The sequence below is a fragment of the Salvia splendens genome, chromosome 15 (genome assembly GCF_004379255.2).
Source record: "Salvia splendens isolate huo1 chromosome 15, SspV2, whole genome shotgun sequence".
Lineage (NCBI taxonomy): Eukaryota > Viridiplantae > Streptophyta > Magnoliopsida > Lamiales > Lamiaceae > Salvia > Salvia splendens.
Genome location: NC_056046.1, coordinates 28,414,952 through 28,435,081, shown reverse-complemented (window position 1 = coordinate 28,435,081; position 20,130 = coordinate 28,414,952). Strand labels below are relative to the sequence as shown.

The following is a 20,130-nucleotide window of genomic DNA, read 5'->3' as shown; positions in this document are numbered from 1 at the left end:
TTATGTAAAATTTCAAATTTCTATAAAAGTACTAACAAACTTTGGCATAGCTCAAAAACAATAAATAGTGGCACGAAAATTGAAGAGAGATAAGTGAGAAGTTACTTTTTGGCTGCGGTAGGCAGCCGAGAGACATCGAGCATCCTTTTCACAAAGGACTCGGCGCCAACGCGGGTGAAGGCTTTGTGTAGATTGGATCAACTAGGCCTTCCTAATTTTAGGTTTTGATAGGATTTTATTTGTTGGAGCTTGTTGGCTATTGAGACAATCCACTTTTGGGATAGTCGAATGTAACCTTTCGTTTGATGTTATATATGGGATGAGGGTCCTACATAACCCTCCACCGTGAAGGTGTTCGATTAAAAAAAAGTGAGAAGAGAAGTGATAGAGAAAAAATAAATAAATGAGAGAGATAAACGATAGAGAAATTTGACATTTGTGATATTTTAATGCTTAGGGGTAAAAAAGGAACTGATATTTTCCATTTTCCCAAGATTTGTGACGATATTATTGTTAGAATTGGTATACTAAAAGCATGTTTCGAGCAGTTTTCACGATTAGAGTTGCTTGTATAAAACAAACTTTCCAATTCAATCTTAACCCAAATTGAGAAGAAGTAATTTTATTACATTTTGTATGTTTATGCATTTATAAGATATTTCTCGAACATTTAAATATGTAAGAAGTAAGCAAGTCTAGTTCTTTTGATTAGTAAATAGTTGTGAGAGTCGTTACTAATAAAGATAACACACTCGGCTTTATGCGATTCTTTGCACAAAGGAAATAATATTTCACAATCTATATAGGCTTTGGTTGCCTATCGCTAAAGGTTATAGTGTTTGTCAGCATGTTTACTTGCCTTTGGTATATAAACGACACTGGTGTTGTATAACACTGAACGGATTTAACAGTGAGATAAGTCTTTCTTGATATTTACTGGAAAAGACGAGGTCTTGGTATTTCTTAATTATTGTTGATAAAATATTGAGCATACTATATTGGTAATGCATTACTTTGATTTATCAATAGTTGCGGGTAGTTCGTAATCCATGAATCTTGCTATCTTGGGTAGTGGTAATTAATGTTGTTATTATAACGAATCATGTGTTAGGTGAGTCAAGTTAAATAAAATCAACAAGTGGTTTTGTTTTCAAAAACCGGACAACTGGAATTTATTCCATGAACGATAATTATATTTTTTAAACTAGATCACTTTTGGAAAACATATTAATTATTTAAAGTCAATAGTAGCCTTAAATTAATAAATGAATATTTATATCATAAGCATGAGAAATAATAAAGTAAAGAGAAAGACTCGTAATTTTGAATTTAGACAGATAATTAATATTTATTTATTGTAGCTGATAATATTCAATTTCAGGTTGAATTAAACCTAGGCTTAATTTAATTAGTTAAAAGTCCAATAGGTGTGACTAAAGTTCAAATCTCCATAGATCCTTGATCTGGTCCAATATAACTTTATATAGGTAAATAGATAAGAGACATAGAAATATGACTCTCGTATTTTTTGTCCTTCTCCGCAAGATAGATGACTTCTTCTCCTACTTTACGTAGGAGCTCTGTCTCTTTTTTATTTATGACTTAGGCGATTTTAATAAGTTTAGTCCACACTAAGATCAAAACTAAAGTTTGGAAACAGTCAAAAGATTCATTGTCGAGTTCTAACGATCTTCTCATGCAAAGGCACAAACACTCTTCGATTCTTTAGATAAAACTAAAGGAAACTAGTGATAAGTAATGAAGGACAGAAGGAGTAAATACATAAAGAAGGTTAAAGATATTGAGAAAAGAAAGTGAGTGCGCCAATAAATGGGGCGTTGATATAAGTGGTGGGCTCAGATTGGTGAAAATTATTCCGGTCATCTGCAAATTTGTCTTGACTGTCTGGGCCGCCAACGATTGCTCCGATAAGAATGTTTGGATTAGGCGACGACATGTTTAGATACTGGAATCCATCACCACAGCTGATCCGAGCAGGGTGTGCGTGGAGTGAGGGTAAGGAAGAGGCTCTGTGGTGTAGCCGCTGCGGATACCTCTCCCCGAACCCCACCATGTGGGACCTCTTGCCTGGATTATCTCCTAGTATGTAGTCCACCTGTTTCTTTGCCAACTCCACAACCTTGTCGGCGCTGACGCCGCACATCCCCCCACCACCACCGCCGCTGTGGTTCTTCACATATTCAGCATATGTCAATATTAGGAAGCTTGATGTGGTTACATATTGGAGATTGCTTTCACTTCCTTTGTACAGAAGCCCCCTGGAGTATACTGTGCCTGGAAATTAGGTGACCCTGGAACTAGGGAACATATATAATTGTCTTAATGTGATTTGTACACCTCTAAATCTTCAATATTCTTCTCCAAATACCCCTGATTTATTATTATTAATATTATTAGCACAAACACAATCAAATACTATATGCTAAAAAGTGATTGTATACAACACCTGAGAGAGTAGTATTTTGGTCCCAGCTCTCTTATCATCCCAACTAAAAGAAAACATCATCATCAGCTCCAAGAACGTGGCCATTGGATTGAATGTAAGACAAATATGATTGGTTTGTTGAAGCTCTATGAAGCCACGATGCTCCCCACAATAGCTCATCCTGCACACGTATTTATATATATGTTCAATCTAATCCAGATATTACTAGTAGTACGTGATCAATGTCTTCAACACATGCTGAAAACACCTTCATCTCTTTGGGATTCGACCCTTACTTCCATTTACTAGTTAATAATACTGTGGTTAAGGCTTGAAGTCCTCGTTCTGTTCGTGCGCGCCCAACAGCACGTAGATAGACTTTTAGGAGTCGCCTTGATCAGTTGGTCGATGTACTCTTGATCCGTCTGCGTTAATTTTACTTATCTCCTTGCGTGCGTACTATGAAGAGTGAACTTTCACATAGTTAGTGAATTCAATTGCAACAAGTCTAATCCTTTTCTCATCAGAATAGTTGTGACACTCAAAGATGAGATCCACCTTTCTCTCACACTCCATATAAACTTCGGGATCACTCCTTCCGTAGAATGTTGGGATCTTCAATTTGATGCTTCTCTAGATACTAGTTATTAGAAAATATCTAGATATTTTAGGAGAATTATTTAGATATGGAATTTCTAGATTATAGATATTATTTAGAATAAAAAATGAATGAAGGAGAGAATCTAGAATAAGTTAGGATGACTATAAATATGAGAGAGTTATACCATTTTGCATAACTTGAGAAGTTTGAAAAATAAAAAGTTTCTTTGTTTCCCCATATCATCTCTCTTATACCATTTCCTATATATTACATCCATTGTCATCTCAAATATTTATTCGAAACTAAATTACTCCTCCAACATATATCTTATATTCCAACACTAAAATGTGAGATCTTCTCTACATATTACCTATGATCCTATCTTTATTACCTAACTCTACTAATTACTTATCAACACATAAATACAAGTCACATGAATAATCACCCCATCATTTTTCTACAACAAAATATAAAATCAAAATCATTAAAAGCAAGAAATGTGCTGGTATATTCACATCGTGTTAAAATCTGGCAGGCATTTTCTTGGTTTAACAAATCAGGAAAAAAAGAATTCAGATTCCTAATAACGAATTACTTCATATAGCCCCAATCATTTGCATTTGAGGCTTTCTGCGTTGCACTCAAGAAACATGTGGAGGTGGTGGTGGTGGTAGCAGTGCTGGGAACAAAAGTCAGTATAGTCACAGCAAGAACCGCACAGATCGAACTTGAGAGAGAGGAATCAGGCTTAGAGTTTTTGTTTTTTGGGTAATGCTAAACCTTTCGCTTACTCTTTTTCCCCCTTTATTCGAATAACTTGGGAGTTTGAGGTTTAGCTGGGAGTTTGAGGTTCAGCATTACGTTCTCTCTGAATGAAGGATCGTATCGATTTTTTTTCCATGACAAAATTTCAATATTATGTACATAAGTAATTCCAGTGAGTTTGTTGTTGATGATTATGATCGAAGTTGCGGTTCTAACTCTCATTATTCCAAAAGCTAAATATTCTCGGCGTTGTCTGTAACGAGATTTTTCTGGAGATGAGGTTCTCTTTTTCATCATATCTGCTTTTGATTACCGGAAAGTTAAATGGAATCTCTGTTTTTTCTGTTGGTTATTGATTGACTGTGATACAAAGATACACTAACCGGGCGTAATACAACTCAATAAAGAATGGAGAAATTAAACGGAAATAAAATTAATTGAAATTACAAAGAAGAATTCGAAACAATAAACCGTAAAGATGTAAGCCGAGTCGAGGAGTCCTCTTTCCGCAAGACTGTATCTCCCCGGTAGTGCTCTCGGTTTGGCGTGTCATCCCCAAAGATAAAACGGCTTCGTCTCTGAAGTAGCAGCACCGCAATCAGCAGAGCTCCGGCGAACGAGATGGAGGAGAGGGCAGAGCTTCGACGAGAAGACTATGCAGAGAGGGAGAGAACGTGTAGGCAAGAATGCTTGAGTTTGTTGTATCTTGAATGCAATGGATGCATGCTTATTTATAGGCCAAGTCCACCCGCAGGGGTTGCTGGAGTCAACAGACATAATATCTGTCATCAAGGTCATTGACCGTAACCGCCGGGGGTTACTGACGGGTGCACTAGCCATAGGGAGTTGAAGAGACACGATGCATCTGGACACACTACACGACGGGATACACCATGGACCGTCGGGGTCCATCGGGGACCTTTTGTCTCCCGTTATGCGTCGGGGTCCAGCGGGGACCTGACGTGGACCGGGACCACCATGAGTCGGGGTCCGTCGGGGATAGCATGGAGTTCGAGGTAGTCTAAAAGGAGGGCTTGAACCACGCTCAACGACCAGCTCCAAAGAACAGCCCAAAGACCACCCACAAGGCACACGACACTGGGCACGGTGCGAGGCTCACGGGTGGGCAGCGGCGGCGCGCGCGCGTGAACTCTGTCACCCATCTTATTCCACGTTAATTATTACACAGAATAATTCATCTTATTAAATACTTCATCAAAGAAGTTAATCATCCTCGATGAGGGATAATTAACACTCAGTTAATTAATCCCTTAGTTTTTTCTCATAGCTCATTTCTAGCTTTATTGTGACTAACTTTAATATATTATTTCTCACTCACCGGGAATCGGATTTGAGAAAATGAATATGCTACGGTCATCTACTCGGAACGTAGATTGACGCTATTGCATTTAATTTCACAAAATTAAATGTCTTGTAACATTTATTATTAGTCAAAGTCGTTTGACCAAGCACGATTCCAACAATCCCCCACATGAGTGGAAATTGCCAAATGCATATGTATGCAGACACAAGCTCAACCCTCAAGAGGTATGTAAGCATAAGGATAGGTAGTTTTTGGCTTTGAACCATCCATAGTCAACACCATCGGATACACAAGCGGACTAGTAGCGCGATGCTTTGAACTATTCCTCCACGGCGTGCACCGAGACAATGATGTTAACACTTAAACACCCCAACCTCATCTGTTCTCACGTTTTGCTTCCATTTCAGGCCTTGGATTCATAAGTGTATTGTTTGAAGCGGCCCCACTTCACACTTACATAGGTGATTCCTCGTTAAGTATCTTGCCATACTCGGTCTCCTTGAGAACTTCATCTCAACGAGATCCTTTTGGGATCATTAAAAGTCATAGACTTAACCTCACCACTAGGCAAGTTTTTTCAACACTCTATTACTCTCTAGGGAATAGATGTAGATGAGTGTTCACACGAATTCTCACAACTTAGTTTTCCCATTGAACCAAGTTCTTGGATCTCCAGTCATCATGGTTGGGTTACCACTATGATAATTCTTTAGTTTGTGGATTTCAAACTCATTTCCTCTAGCAATTTATTCATTTGATCACGATTTAACCCTTTGGTTAACGGATCCAATGACTTCTCGTAGTCAATTGTAATCACCCCTGTTGTGATCAAATGCCTCACGGTATTATGTTGTCGACGAATGTGTCGATACTTACCATTGTACAAGCCACTGTTTGCCCTCCCAATAGCGGCTTGGCTATCACAGTGAATTAACACTGGAGGCACGGGCTTTGAACAACATGGAATATCTTCAAGGAAGTTTTTAAGCCATTCGGCTTCTTCCGCAGATTTATCTAAAGCTATGAATTCTGATTCCATGGTGGATCGGGCTATACATGTCTGTTTCATGGATTTCCACGAGACAGCATCACCCCCAATGGTAAAGACATATCCACTTGTCTAAAGTGAGTCTTTGTTATCGGATATCCAGTTTGCATCGCAGTACCCTTCAAGTACCGGGGGGTATCTCGAAGAGTGTAGCCCATGATTTTGAGTATACTTGAGATACCTCAAAACTCTTACAAGAGCTTTCCAATGCTCTTTGCTTGGATTGCTCGTATAACGGCTCAACTTGTTCACGGCGCAAGCAATATCAGGTCGAGTGCAACTAGTAAGATACATAATGCATCCAATGACCCGTGTAAAATCTTCTTGTGCAACGGACTCACCCCTGTTCTTGCTTAAGTGAACATTGAGCTCTACAGGCGTTTTAGCCGGGATGCCATCATAGGCGTTGAACCTCTTTAATACTTTCTCAACATAATGAGATTGTGTTAAGGTGATTACTTCGGATGTTCTTAGAATTTTCATTCCAATAATTACATCGGCTAGACCCATATCCTTCATTTCGAAGTTTCTCTTTACCATGGCTTTCGTGTCGTTAATCACTTGGGTGTTACTACCCATGATTAACATATCATCAACATAGAGACACACTTAACATATCCATTATCAGTGTTTTTAATGTAGACACATTTGTCACATTCGTTGATTTTAAATCCATTTGATAACATCACGTTATCAAATTTGAAGTGTCACTGCAACGACGCTTGTTTCAATCCATAGAGGGATTTAACCAGTTTACATACATTTTTCTCTTGTCCAGGTACTACAAAACCTTCAGGTTGTTCTATATAGATTTCATCTTCAAGATCATCATTTAGAAACACGGTCTTAACATCCATTTGATGAATCTCAAGATAGTGTACAACAGCAATCGCGAGAAGCACTCGAATTGATGTAATCCTCGTTACAGGTGAGTAGGTATCGAAGAAATCATACTCTTCCTTTTTCTGTAAAGTCTTTGACTACCAGTCAGACTCTATACTTATCAACTGTTCCATCGTCCCTAAACTTCCTTATAAGGACTCATTTGTATCCTAAAGGTTTAGCACTTTTAAGTACATCAACCAACACCCAAGTCTGGTTTAGAAAAATTGAATCAATTTCGCTTTGAACAGTTTTTCTCCAATGCAACCCGTCAGGGCCAGCAAAGGCTACTTTTATTGATGCTGGTTTTTCATCCAATATAAAAGCAATGTAGTCAGGACCAAAGGTCTTTGGTGCTTTGACCTTGCTACCACATGTTAGTAGTTTATCGTTTGGATCAGGCCTTGTTCGCTTGCGCGATTCTAGCTTTTCATCCACTTATTTAGAATTAGTGGCTTCATCCTCAATTCTTGTCTCAGAACTGGGTGCAACATTTTCCTTGTCCTTGCGAGGAAATATATTCTTTCAAGAAATACTACATTTCTTGATGCGATTGTTGTTCCTACAGTCGCAGTTGGTATTTCAGACTTGTAGACAACAAATCGATATGCACTACTATTAAATACATACCCAATAAAGATGCAATCAACCGTTTTAGGACTGATTGTAACTTCTTTCGGCGGAGGAACCATCTCCTTTTCCAAACACCCCCACACTTTGAGGTATTTGTAGGATGACTTCCTTCCCTTCTACAACTCATAAGGAGTGACATCCTTACTTTTGAGTGGGATTTTGTTTAGAATGTAGTTGGCTGTCAAAACAACTTTCCGCCCACATGTTCTGGGGCATCCCTGAACTAATCAGTAACGCATCCATCATATCTTTAAGAGTTCAATTTTTTTGCGTTCTGCAACACGATTAGATTGTGGTGAATATGGAGCAGTCGTTTAATGAATTATACCACTTGCGTTGCATAATTTCTCAAAAGGGGCTACGTATTCACCTCCTCTATCACTTTGAATCATTTTGATTTCCATCCAAGTTGATTCTCGACTTCGTTCTTATAATTTTTATGCAATTGTCTATGAACGCGATAAAGTACTTTGTACCACTTCTAATTTGCACAAATTTTAAATCACATATATCAATGTGGATTTTTAAGGGGTTTCATGTTTTGTTCAATAGAATGAAACGATAGTCTAGTCATTTTCGTCTCAAGATAAACCTCACATTTGTTTTGGGTATTGACTTCTTTTGTCTTTAGTAAATCCAAGTTTACTAAACGTTTTATACCATTACGATTTACATGTCCTAATCTATAACGCCACCAATTTGAACACCCAGTCAAATAGGAGAAAGTAGTAGCGTTTCCATTATTAGCCAATGGCTTTTCAACGCGGCGAATAGCCGATACACTTAGTTTAAAGAGAACCCTCAGTTACATAACATTTTCCGATGGATTTTTCAAACTTATACACAAAGAACTTATTGGACTAAAATACAAGTTTAAACCCCTATTTACAAGTATTGATTCAGAAACTATGTTCTTGCGTATGTCCGAGACATGTAGCACTTTCTTAGAGTGATTGTCACGTCGGACGTCATCTTGAGGACTACATCTCCAAAGTCGACACATTTGGACGAAGCTTGGTTTCCCATGTTGAGCTTCCTCCCCTCAACAGTCTTGTAAGTGTAGAACTTACTTCTATCGGCACACACGTGTGTAGTGACGCCCGTGTCGATATACCAACCACCTTTGTTCTTGACGTGGTTGACTTCTTCAATTACCATGGCAGCTATGTTGCATTTGGCATATTTGATAAATTTGGCTCCACCAAGCTTCTTGGTTAGTGGCTTCATCTTTCTCCCGACATCTGGACGGGTGCCAAATGTCTCCCGACATCTCTCATGGAATGGGCGGGGCCAAATGTCTCCCGACATTTTTTCAAGACACGGACGGGTGTCAAACGTCTCCAGATATTTTCTAAGGGAGCAACGTGTGCCAAATGTCTCCCGACATTTGCTAAGGCACGAACGGGAGCCAAATGTCTCCCCATGTCTCCCGACGAACGGGAGACCGACGGGTGCAAAATTTGCTCCCGACATCTCCTATGAGATGAACCTGTGCAAAATTTCTCCCGACATCTCACATAGGATGTAAGAGTGCAAAACGTCTACTGACATTTCCTAAGGCACGGATGTGAGCCCATGTCTCCCGACGAACAGGAGACCGACGGGTGCAAAATTTGCTCCCGACATTTCCCACGGCACAGATGTGTACAATACGTCTCCCGAAATATTCTAATGCACTAACGGGAGCGAAATGTCTCCCCATGTCTCCCGACGTTTTGAAGGCACGGACAGGTGAGAAATGTCTCCCGACATTTTCCATGCCACGGACGGGGGTCGAATGTCCGTTATGTCTCCCGACGAACGGGAGACGTCCCTTGGGACCAATGTGTGCCAAATGTCTTTGAACATTTTCTAAGGCACGGACGGGAGCAAAACATCTCCCATGTCTCTCGACGAACAGGAGACGTCCCTTGAGACCAATGGGACACGCCCAACGACTCTATCCATGGGAACGACGGGAGACGACCCGTAGGACTTACCGACCCTTCACATTCACGAGGTCTCTCCCCCACATTGGAGTCAGTCGTGTTGATCCCAAAGGCATCAACTCTCGTGTTGAACCCGGCCACACAATCCATTAGAGGATTCTACGGAGCCACTAAAAATGGAACCCCCAGTTCTCGTGTTGGCCCCTAAGGTCCCAACACACGTGTTGATCCCGAAGGCCTAAACACTTGATCCGTTAGAGGATCTCAAAGAACCACTAATAGTGGAACCGTCAAATTGCGTGTTGGCCCCAATACTCATGTTGATCCCAAAGGACTCAACACACGATCCATTGGAGGATCTCGCTGCACCACAAAAAGTGGAACCGTCATTCTTCGTGTCGGTCCCGTAGGCCCCAACACCCGTGTTGACCTCGAAAGGTCCAACTTTCGATCCTATCAAGGATCCCATGGAACCACTTAATGTGGAAACATCGGTGCCACCAAAGGTGGATGCACCAGTCAACCCAAACGGGTTATTAATTGCTCATGGTGTTATGGGTAGTCATAGGTAATGATGTGGACTCGACGAGAGTCGTGGTCATGGCGGGGACCCGATGTGGACCCAGCGGTTCAGCTGGGAGTTTGAGGTTCAGCATTACGTTCTCTCTGAATGAAGGATCGTTTCCAATTTTTTTTTCCTTGACAAAATTTCAATAGTATGTACATAAGTAATTCCGTTGAGTTTGTTGTTGATGATTATGATCGGAGTTGCGGTTCTAACTCTCATTATTCCAAAAGCTAAATATTCTCGGCGTTGTCTGTAACGGGATTTGTTTGGAGATGAGGTTCTTTTTTTCATCATATCTGCTTTTGATTACCGAAAGTTAAATGGAATCTCTGTTTTTTCTGTTGGTTATTGATTGATTGTGATACAATGATTCACTAACCGGGCGTACTACAACCCAATGAAAAATGGAGAAACTAAACGAAAATAAACTGAATTGAAATTACAAAGAAGAATTCGAAACAATAAACAGTAAAGATGTAAGCCTAGTTGAGGAGTCCTCTTTCCGTAAGATGAGATACGCCCTGGTAGTGCTCTCGGATTCACGTGTCATCCCCAAAGATAAAACGGCTTCGTCTCTGAAGTAGCAGCACCGCTAGCAGCAGATCTCTGGCGAACGGGAGTAAGGCGGGGACAGAGCTTCGACGGGAAGATTATGCAGAGAGGGAGAGAGCGTGTATGTAAGAAGGCTTGAGTTTGTTGTATCTTGAATGCAATGGATGCATGCCTATTTATAGGCCAAGTCCACCCGCAGGGGTTCCTAGAGTCAACAGATATAATGTCTGTCATCAAGGCCATTGACCGTAACCGCCGGGGGTTACTGACTGGTGCACTAGCGACATGTGAGGTGCAGGTGCACATGCCTCCCACGCACATCATTTTGCGACTGGGTTTTCTCTTACCTGTACGCATTCACTGTTTCATTAATACTTAATGTCGTATATCTAGCTTAGCTAATGTTTAATTTCTCATATCTAGTTACGTAGCGTAGAATGAAGATGCATGTTAGCTTAGTTATGTTTTATCCTCTTTCCATTAGGAGCAAATGCCCCTATATATTATTTATTTTCTTAATTTATTTCTTTTAATCTCTTATTAAACACCCCTCAAATTTTCAGAAAAGGGGACACGTATCGGTGCGTAAGCTGCGCAAAGACGAAGGCGAATCCTCACTCGGTTATCGAAGGACCACTACATTCTAGAAGGAGGACACGTATCAACGGATGAGGCGCGCAATCCCAGCAAGGACGAATATTCGCTGCCAAAGTTGTTATCATAGCTGGAGGTTGTTGTGAAGAGCATATAAATAGAGGACGCAACACCATAGTAGGGATCTTCTTCTTCTTTTCAGTTCCTTTTCCGCCTGTTCCTGGTTCTGAGTCTTTTTCTCCCAGTTCCTAAATAGCTTAGATTAGAAAGTAGTAATGGTTAGCTAGAAGGAGAGCGACCGAAGGGAGCGCGACAGAGAAACCCAGATCTGTTCAGCGTCGTCTCAAGTTTCCAATCGAGGATCTCTCGGCTTTATTCGACTAGTTTGATTTCGTGTTTGTTGCATAGTTAAACAATCATTTCTTATTTTGTATTCCGCATCTTCAAATTTCTGTTTTGAGTTAAAAATCAAAGTTATTTGTTTTCAGAATTTTCGTCTACTATTCTAGTTTAATCTTTATCTTTAAAAAAATCCCAGATCCAGAGTTGAACTTTCATTATGTTGAATGGCAGAGTGTTTCATAGATTCGTAGCATGTTTAGGTAGTTAAATATTTTATTCCAGTTTGTCGTTTACTTGATCGGTTCGCTATTCTGCAGCATGATGAGTCACTTGATCCAATGGGACGTCGGGAAGATACCGGTGTCGCATTCGCCTTCCCCTTGTTCTTCGCAGCCTTGACGCCAATGGGACGTCGGGAAGACACCGGTGTGCCAGAACTCTCCTCCTCCTCGTACATCGTCCGGTTGAGGTCCACCGGATATGCGCCGCTTTCGATGCTTGTGTAAGCACCGGCTTCGGTGGTCCTCGTCCTCTTTGGGGGGCGTACTCTTCATTCGTTTCCGGAGGTGGCACCTTGTATGCCCGGTGCCAGTTCCTCTTCTTTCTGGCAGGGGCGGCGGGAAGGGGCAGCGGGGCGAGTTGGAGACGGCTCCATGTCAGATAGACCGTACGAATCCATACTGAAATCGGGATCGTACTGCGTGTTGGAGTCAAACGACCGATATTCGTCAGGGTCTGTACCTGGCAAAGGTGCACCACCCCCAAACGTCATACTATTCAAACTTTGGTATTCACCGGAATCCATTTTATAGTGTAATTTGAGTGTGGAAAAGTGAATGGAAAGGTTACAAATGAAGGTGGGGTAGGGGGTATTTACATAAATAAAATTTTCGAAATTAAAAAATAAAAATAAAAAAATAAAAACGCTTTGCATCGTCCGCGTTGCCCACAGTGGGCGGACGATGCCCTATCGTCCGTGTATCGTCCGCGGACGATCTATAGGGCGCGGACGATGCATCGGGCATCGTCCGCGCACCCAATGTGGGCGGACGATGGCGCACCCGATCACTATAAGTTGATAGCTACCAATATACTCCATTCTTTCTTCCACATGTGAGTCACTTTTCTTTTTGGGATGTAACACTATAAGTGAGTCATTTTTCTTTTTAGCAAAATATTATTCATTTCCTTTCTTTTACTTTTATTATCTTTTTATTCTATTTTTTTTCTTTTTCATACTTTATTCTTTATCCACTTATCTCTTTAAATATCAACTTTTTAAAGAAACTCCTCGTTATAACAGGACGGAAGGAGTATTAAGAGTGTCCACTATAAGGCGGACACCCCAATAGCCCCGCCCCAGTTTTTGTCCATAGCCGCAGTTTTTTTGTCCATAGCCCAAATTTTTTTTTCCGCCACTATGGTGGACACCTCCAATAGCCCCCAAATTTTATAATCAATTTTCATTTTATAAATGTTTCAAGTAATTATGAATAAATTTATCGGACTATACGTAATTAGAAGACGAAGACTATACGTGAAGAAATTAAAATTAAACACTAAATTTTCGTCGTATTAAAGCACGAGGGATCGCAGCCTCCGCCTCCTCCGCCAAGCGCGCCGCATCCTCCTGGGCAGCCTGGTGTTGCACCTGTTGAATCAGAGCATTCCACGTGTCTCTCCACAAATTGTCCATTTCTGACCACAAAGTCTAGTGAGAGAAATTTTTAGTGATGAAGAGTTGGAATGGTGTGAAAATAATGAATGGAATGAGGTGTATTTATAGGTGAATTAAATTAAATTAAAAAAAAATTGGGCGTCCACGGCGAAGCGTACATCACGCCACTATAGTCGCCCCGCCTATTTGCCGCGTCCGCCCCGGATGAGGCGCGTCCTCGCCCCGGAGTCGCCGAAGGCCCATCCGCCGCCTACCGCCCCATTTCCTTGTCCGCCCCGGGGGCGGACGCCAACTCCACTATAATTCGCCCCGGGACCGCCCCAAACCGCGGCTATATCCACGGCTAACCATAGTGGACACCCTAAGGCCATCCACAACGCTGTTCCTATACCGTTCCTATACCGTTCCTTAAACCACTATTTGAGGGCCCCACTGCACTTTTTTACTCCATTCCTTAACTAAGGAACGGAACCTGCAACCCTCCGTTCCTTAACCGTTCCTTAACCGTTCCTTAAATTACTATTCATTCAATTTCATTTTTTTTTTATTTCCAACCCAATTCAATTTAAATAAACACACTTTAAAAAACAAACACACTTTATTAAAAAAACACACAACATTAAAAAAAATTACAACTTAAACGTAAAAAAATAAAAAGCACACAATTAAAATCCTAAAAAAATAAAAGTACACAATTTTAATAATTTCATCCGCCAAAATTTGCCCAAATGTGCTCAATTAGATCATGTTGGAGTTGGGTGTGGGCACTAGAGTCGCGTGTCCTTGCACGAATAGATAACCGTTCTTGTATAGACGGATGCGCTCCACTTCGAGGCGGACTACTTGCGGTTGAGCTTCCGGGGGATTCGTCGTCGAACCAATTTCCCGCCTCGGGTCCTTCGTCTTGGACAATCATGTTGTGCAAGATTATGCACGTATACATGATGTCGACCATGTTTTCCATGAACCACGTACGAGCCGGGGCTTTGATGATGTTGAAGCGCGCTTGGAGAACCCCGAACGCCCTCTCCACATCCTTGCGAGCAGCCTCCTGCTTCTGCGCAAAAAGAGTCTGCTTTGGGTTCGCAGACCCACTGCACGTCTTCACGAAGGTAGGCCACTTCGGGTAGATGCCATCGGCGAGATAGTACCCCATTTTATAAAGCCGGTTGTTGGCGACGAAGTTGATGGCCGGCGCTTTACCATCCAAAACTTCGGTCAAGAGGTCGGACTGGTGGAGCACGTTTACGTCGTTGTTCGACCCGGGGACCCCGAAGTACGCGTGCCAGATCCAAAGGCGGTAGTCGGCAACGGCCTCAAGTATAACGGTTGGGTGGGTGCCTTTGTGGCCGCTCGTGTAGGACCCCTTCCACGCCACAGGGCAATTCTTCCATTGCCAGTGCATGCAATCGACGCTGCCGAGCATCCCGGGGAATCCGTGCAATGTTTCGTGAAGGTTGAGCAGGAACTGACAATCGGTCGTGCTTGGCCTTCGGAGAAATTCGTCGGTGAAGGCTGCCCGGACGCCTTGGCAGAATTTGAGCAAGCACATTCGCCCAGTGCTGTCTCCGATGTGGAGGTATTCGTCGAACATGTCGGCCGTTTGTCCAGTCGCAAGCTGGCGGATTGCTGCAGTACATTTCTGCAGCGTCGTGTGGCTGGGACGGCCGACCGCGTCGAACATTTCCTGGAAGAACTCTTCCCGGGCTGCCAAAGTATTCGCGATGTGGAGAAATAACAGTTTCCCCATGCGGAAACGGCGACGGAAGTACGTATCTCCCCAAACCGGGTTATCGCAGAAGTAGTCGCGTACTAACCTTGCGGCGGCTTCCTCCCGGTTACGATGGATGTACGTACGGGAGCGTCGTTGGGGTGGCGCGGCTTCTTCCGCCTCCCCTCGTCGATCTTCTTCAAGTGATTGTTCCAATATTTGACGCATTTGTTCATAAGGATCCATTAGTTTGATTAAATTTGGGAGAAGGAAAATATAGTTGATTTGAGATGAAAATTGGGGTGGAAATAGAGAGGAATAGATGTGTGTTTGTGATTGAAATGAGTATGAAATAGGAGTATTTATAGAGTAAATAAATAAAATAAAAATTAAAAAAAATAAAAAACGGATATAAAAAAAACGGTCTCATTACCGTTGCAAATTTTTTTTTTTTTTTTTTTTATTAAATTCGAATTTTTTTTAAAAAAATTAATTATTGCGTCACCGGACGAAGCCCACTCGCGGGGCAGCGAGTGGGCTGCACGCGTCGAATGGGAGGCCGTCACGTCGCCTCGGCGCGTGGCGGAACGTTCCGTTCCGCGTTCCTCCGGAACGGAACGCGGCACGGCATAGGAACGGCGACGGCACGGAACGGCGACGGAACGCACCCCGCAACGCATGCCGCCGCGGAACCGTTCCGCCGGAACGGCATAGGAACCGCAACGGCACAGCGTTGCGGGTGCCCTAAGTACACTGACCGCTCAAGGGAGGAAAAGATGACTACTTGACATTTCACGTGGGTAGGATATAAATAATTGTTCCTAGGGAAAACCAAATCATTATAAAATTTGTGATCAATTGACCTAATTTTTGCATAAATTAAACTGGCACCCCACAATGACCGCACATAATCCGAATCGGGCAAGTACATGGTAATAGCTGATTTTTCTCCTCAAATAGCCTTTTCTAATTTCTAAGTTAGAAAATGGACTTAGATTAGTATCATTTTTGTAGATTTCAGTAAAACTGAAATCCGTTTTAAATTGTGACTAATTTGAACATGATATGATTAATACTTATTTGAATCTTCTACTCAAACCTAATTGAAATGAATAAATGATTTCGTAAGACAATATACATTTATATGTGTTCATTTTAGTATAAGTTATACTTCATCTATTCGTGAACTTTGAAATAATGTCTTATTTTTACATTTTAGGATGTCCATAATTTTAAGTTTCATTTACTTTTTCTAATTTTGAATAAATGGAATTTATATTCACTAAATCATTACATTCACATTTCATTACAAAATTAGTATATAAAAGTAAGACTCACATTCTATTACAGATTTATGTCTTTAATATAAATGTAATCCGTTTTTTTATTGATTAATGAGTAGATGGCTATCCATTGCAATTCTCCTGTTTAGAGTCATATATTTCCTACCAACCATTCTAAGAACCAAGGTTTCTTAAAACAATTGACAAACATATCTTATATTCTTAATCAACCAAATATGTCCAAAGAATCATTAGCCAAAGATTTGGTACGATTTCCAAGTGCCATCAATAGATATTTGGTTTGATATCACGCCAACGATCCAACCAAACAATTAAATAATGTAGCCACAACACTATAAGTTGAGAAATTAAGATTATTTTGTTGCAACTCCAACCACACTAAAATTGTTCCAAGCCTTATACCACAATGGTCGAAACCCTAGTTACTAGCTCTCCAATAAAATGCCCAGCTGATAAATTCTACAATTTCTTCAAACTCAACCTAACTGATATCGTCAAAATATTTCCAGCTGTCTACAACAGTGGCGAGGTCACCGAAGGAGAGCTGGGGGTCGTCGGCTGTATCACAACCTGGACTTATACTATTGGTATTGGTATTGGTATATAATTACATGCGTGTTTGTTTGAAATTAATTAACGTATGATTGATCGATCGGTGGATGGGATTTATATATGTTATAGGAGGGACTGGAATGAGAATGAAGGTTTTGACGGAGGTGATAGAAGATGCTGCAAAAACCATGAAACTTTCTGCTTTGGAAGGAGATGTTCTGGTACTGTACAAGAGTTTTGCATGCACACTTGGAGTGAGTGAGGGTTCAGCAAAATGGACTATAGAGTATGAGAAAGATACTATTCTCTCTCCACCTCCTGAAATCTATGTTCCTGTTCTAGCGACCCTTATCACTCTCGTGGATGCCTACCTTCTCATCAACTAAACCACTTGTCCCCAAATAAATTGTGGTTAGTCTATTATGTCGTTACCTTACGACTTACGTGTGTATTGGTAATGATGATTCCATTTTATTCAGTTTGTATTGAGGTTGAAAATGTTACATGGAATGGAATCATTATATGTTACTAGTATTATAAGTAAGACGGGGAATGGTTTGTTATAACTTTGAAAAACATGAGTAAACTATTTACACTCAAGTCTAGGTAGGTTGGTGTGAACCGAGCAATGAGCCACACACACGTACTTGAGAAAAAACCGAACAAAAGATGAACGAAGATAAGAGAGGGTTATGTGGTTCGGTTGTAAAACCTAAATTTATGAGTTTGAGATCCTATCTATGGATTAGAGCACCTGTAGACGTGAATTTGATTAAGAAGAGCAGCAACAACTAGGGTTTTAGACGAATAAGGTTTCTACAAAATAGGTTTATTTCTTGATAAATTATGACTCTCTAATGAACTCCATCATATAGAGTTTGGACCTACTTGATTCGACTCTACGATTCGGAAAAGAATCAAGAAGAAAATCCAAAAAAGATTTACCAAATCTATTCTAAGTGAAATCGTTCATAAGAAAATAAAATTAAATACTAATAATAAACCATCTCTATCAAATAGGTGGTGAAATCATGAAACGTGTAGCCTTGTCGTCTACCATTTCAAACTATCCTTCTTATCGGTGGTTTGATCGTTCCCTCGGTCTCCATCATCTCGTCTGCATTCGTTGGTCGATCGCATGCAGGTTCCGGTTGTTCATCAGCTACTTCGTCAGGGTGAGAGTTGAGAGGTGTGTCCTAGATGTTGAGGTCTCTGTCAACTGCCCCTCTGTTAGAAACAACCTTTTCCTCAAGGTTAGGTGACATGAAATGCTTCAAAAGTTCCAGTTTCGGCTCCCAAGAAGGTGTAGAAGGACTCGAGGACCAATAAACGATCCATTGGCATTGTGGTATTCCGTCATGGAGAACCGTTCATTCTGCCATTGCCCGGACCGAGCTATCAATAGGGTGACCCGTCTAAATTTAAAAGAAAGTTGTTGGACAGCCGAATCTGGCAAACGAGAGGTGAACGGCTTGAGGATGGAGATGTGGAATATATCATGAATTCGGCTCTCAAGGGGCAGTTGTAGCTGATATGCGACAGCTCTGATCCGTTTATTCACAGTGAACGGTCCGTAGAAACGCCTAATCAACCTAGCAGAAAGTGGACAACCTACAAAACCTTTGTTGTGAATTAGCACGCTATCACCTACATGAAACTTCAAATGTCACCTATGTTTATTCACCGCGGCGGCCATCAGTCGTTGAGCCAAAGCTAAATTTTGTTTCAAAAGTCCAAGTAGGATCGTTCTTTCCCCACCTCCCCCCCTCCCCCCCAAATTTTCAGCAACGGCCGCGTGCTTTGCGGGCACCGCAGGAGTACCGAAAATGTTAGACGGCTCCCTCCCATAAAATGCCTTAAAGGGAAACATACCGACGCACATTAACACTGCAATTTTTCGCCAACTCTGCCAATGAAGGAGTGCAAACCACTTTCGTGGTTGCTCAAAAGTAAACGCACGAAGATATTGCTCCAATACCCTATTTGTGACTTCGGATTGTCTGTGCGTTTAAGACTAATATGCTGCAGTAAAATGGAGCTTATTGCTACTCGAAGACAGTAACTCTTTCCATAAATCGCTCATAAAATTGTGTCACAATCACACAATAGCTTCTTAGGAAAGCCATGCAGTTTAACGACCGAGTTGACAAACAACTTGGCGACCTTAGGCGCGCCTAATCCCATCGGAAACTCTCCAAAATGGGCATAATTAGACAATCGATCAACCACTACCATAATTGTGGTGTATCCATGTGATCGAGGTAAACCCAAGATAAAATCTATAGATGTTGCCGCCCTAACCGTATCCGAGATTAGCAAGTGCTGAATTAAAACCGATCGGTGATCTATTTCGAATCATGGCATACGGCGTAGGACGCGTCATAACTGCGAATATCAGCCCACATTCCTGGACAACAGAAAGAAGTTGCGATGCGCGTGAATGTATATTTCTCGCTCGGATGTCCCGCTGCCTTAGCGTCATGCTACTCAAGATGTCCGAGTGTACGCACGACACCCGACTAACATAAATGCCATGATTGAAGAATAAAAGTCCATCCGCCGCAGATATATTGGCCTGGGCTGATCTCTTAGCAATCGCGTACTGGAGCTTTAGGAGGTCCTGTGGTGTAGTGTTCTCAACCCGAATCATCTCCAGAACTATCGCCACGGGCCTATAAAATAGCGTGAGGACCATTAGGTCGTCCTTGGTCAATTCTGAATGGCGGTGAGAGCGCGAGTCAGTTACGCGGTTCAAAGCCCCCGATTTGTACTCATTGTGAACTTGAATCCCATGAGCTTCCTAATGTAGAATTTTTGGTCCGGAGTTTGCACTATTTGGGACAATAAGTACTTCAAGCCGCGCTGATCACTCCGTGTGACGAACTCACGCCCCAAAAGATATTGTTTCCATTTTTTGATCGCTTTCACTATAGCCTATAATTTCTTGTGGTAGGTTGATGCCATGTGTCGCTCAAACTCAGGAAGATGCAAGATGGGCGTCACCATCAACGCGGTTTTGAGCGCAGAGAAGTTGTCTGCTGCGGTGGGGGTCAGTTTAAAGACTTACCAGAGGTGGGAATTGAATCCTAATTGATAGTGCCTAGCACACCCCAGCAAAATGGCATAGTTGAACGAAGGAACAGAACCCTCTTAGAAATGGTTCGATCAATGATGAGTTATGTTAAGTTACCCATTTCGTTCT

The 20,130-nt window shown here is 41.6% G+C and overlaps 1 protein-coding gene and 1 pseudogene across 3 annotated transcripts; one reads left to right on the top strand and one right to left on the bottom strand.

Annotated features, from left to right (window-relative positions):
- Nucleotides 1-1,792: 1,792 nt before the first annotated feature.
- Nucleotides 1,793-2,720, bottom strand: LOC121766967 (annotated as a pseudogene).
- A 14,010-nt stretch (nt 2,721-16,730) lies between these two features.
- On the top strand, nt 16,731-17,521 carry LOC121767758 (MLP-like protein 43). 3 transcript variants are annotated; one of them, XM_042164084.1, is made up of 2 exons: nt 16,731-16,969; nt 17,058-17,521. In XM_042164084.1, the coding sequence occupies exons 1-2, from the start codon at nt 16,783-16,785 to the stop codon at nt 17,312-17,314; spliced, it is 444 nt and encodes a 147-aa protein (XP_042020018.1). In that variant the 5' UTR covers nt 16,731-16,782; the 3' UTR covers nt 17,315-17,521. The 3 variants fall into 3 exon arrangements, with proteins under 3 accessions (XP_042020018.1, XP_042020017.1, XP_042020019.1); XM_042164083.1 differs by having other exon boundaries at nt 16,731-16,975; XM_042164085.1 differs by having other exon boundaries at nt 16,733-16,963.
- The last annotated feature ends 2,609 nt before the right edge of the window (nt 17,522-20,130 follow it).

Coding starts and splice junctions, on each gene's coding strand:
- LOC121767758 (XM_042164083.1), top strand. CDS start 16,783: ATGGTCGAAACCCTAGTTACTAGCTCTCCAATAAAATGCCCAGCTGAT. Junction 16,976..17,057: donor TACTATTGGTATTGGTATTG/GTATATAATTAC, acceptor TATATGTTATAG/GAGGGACTGGAATGAGAATG.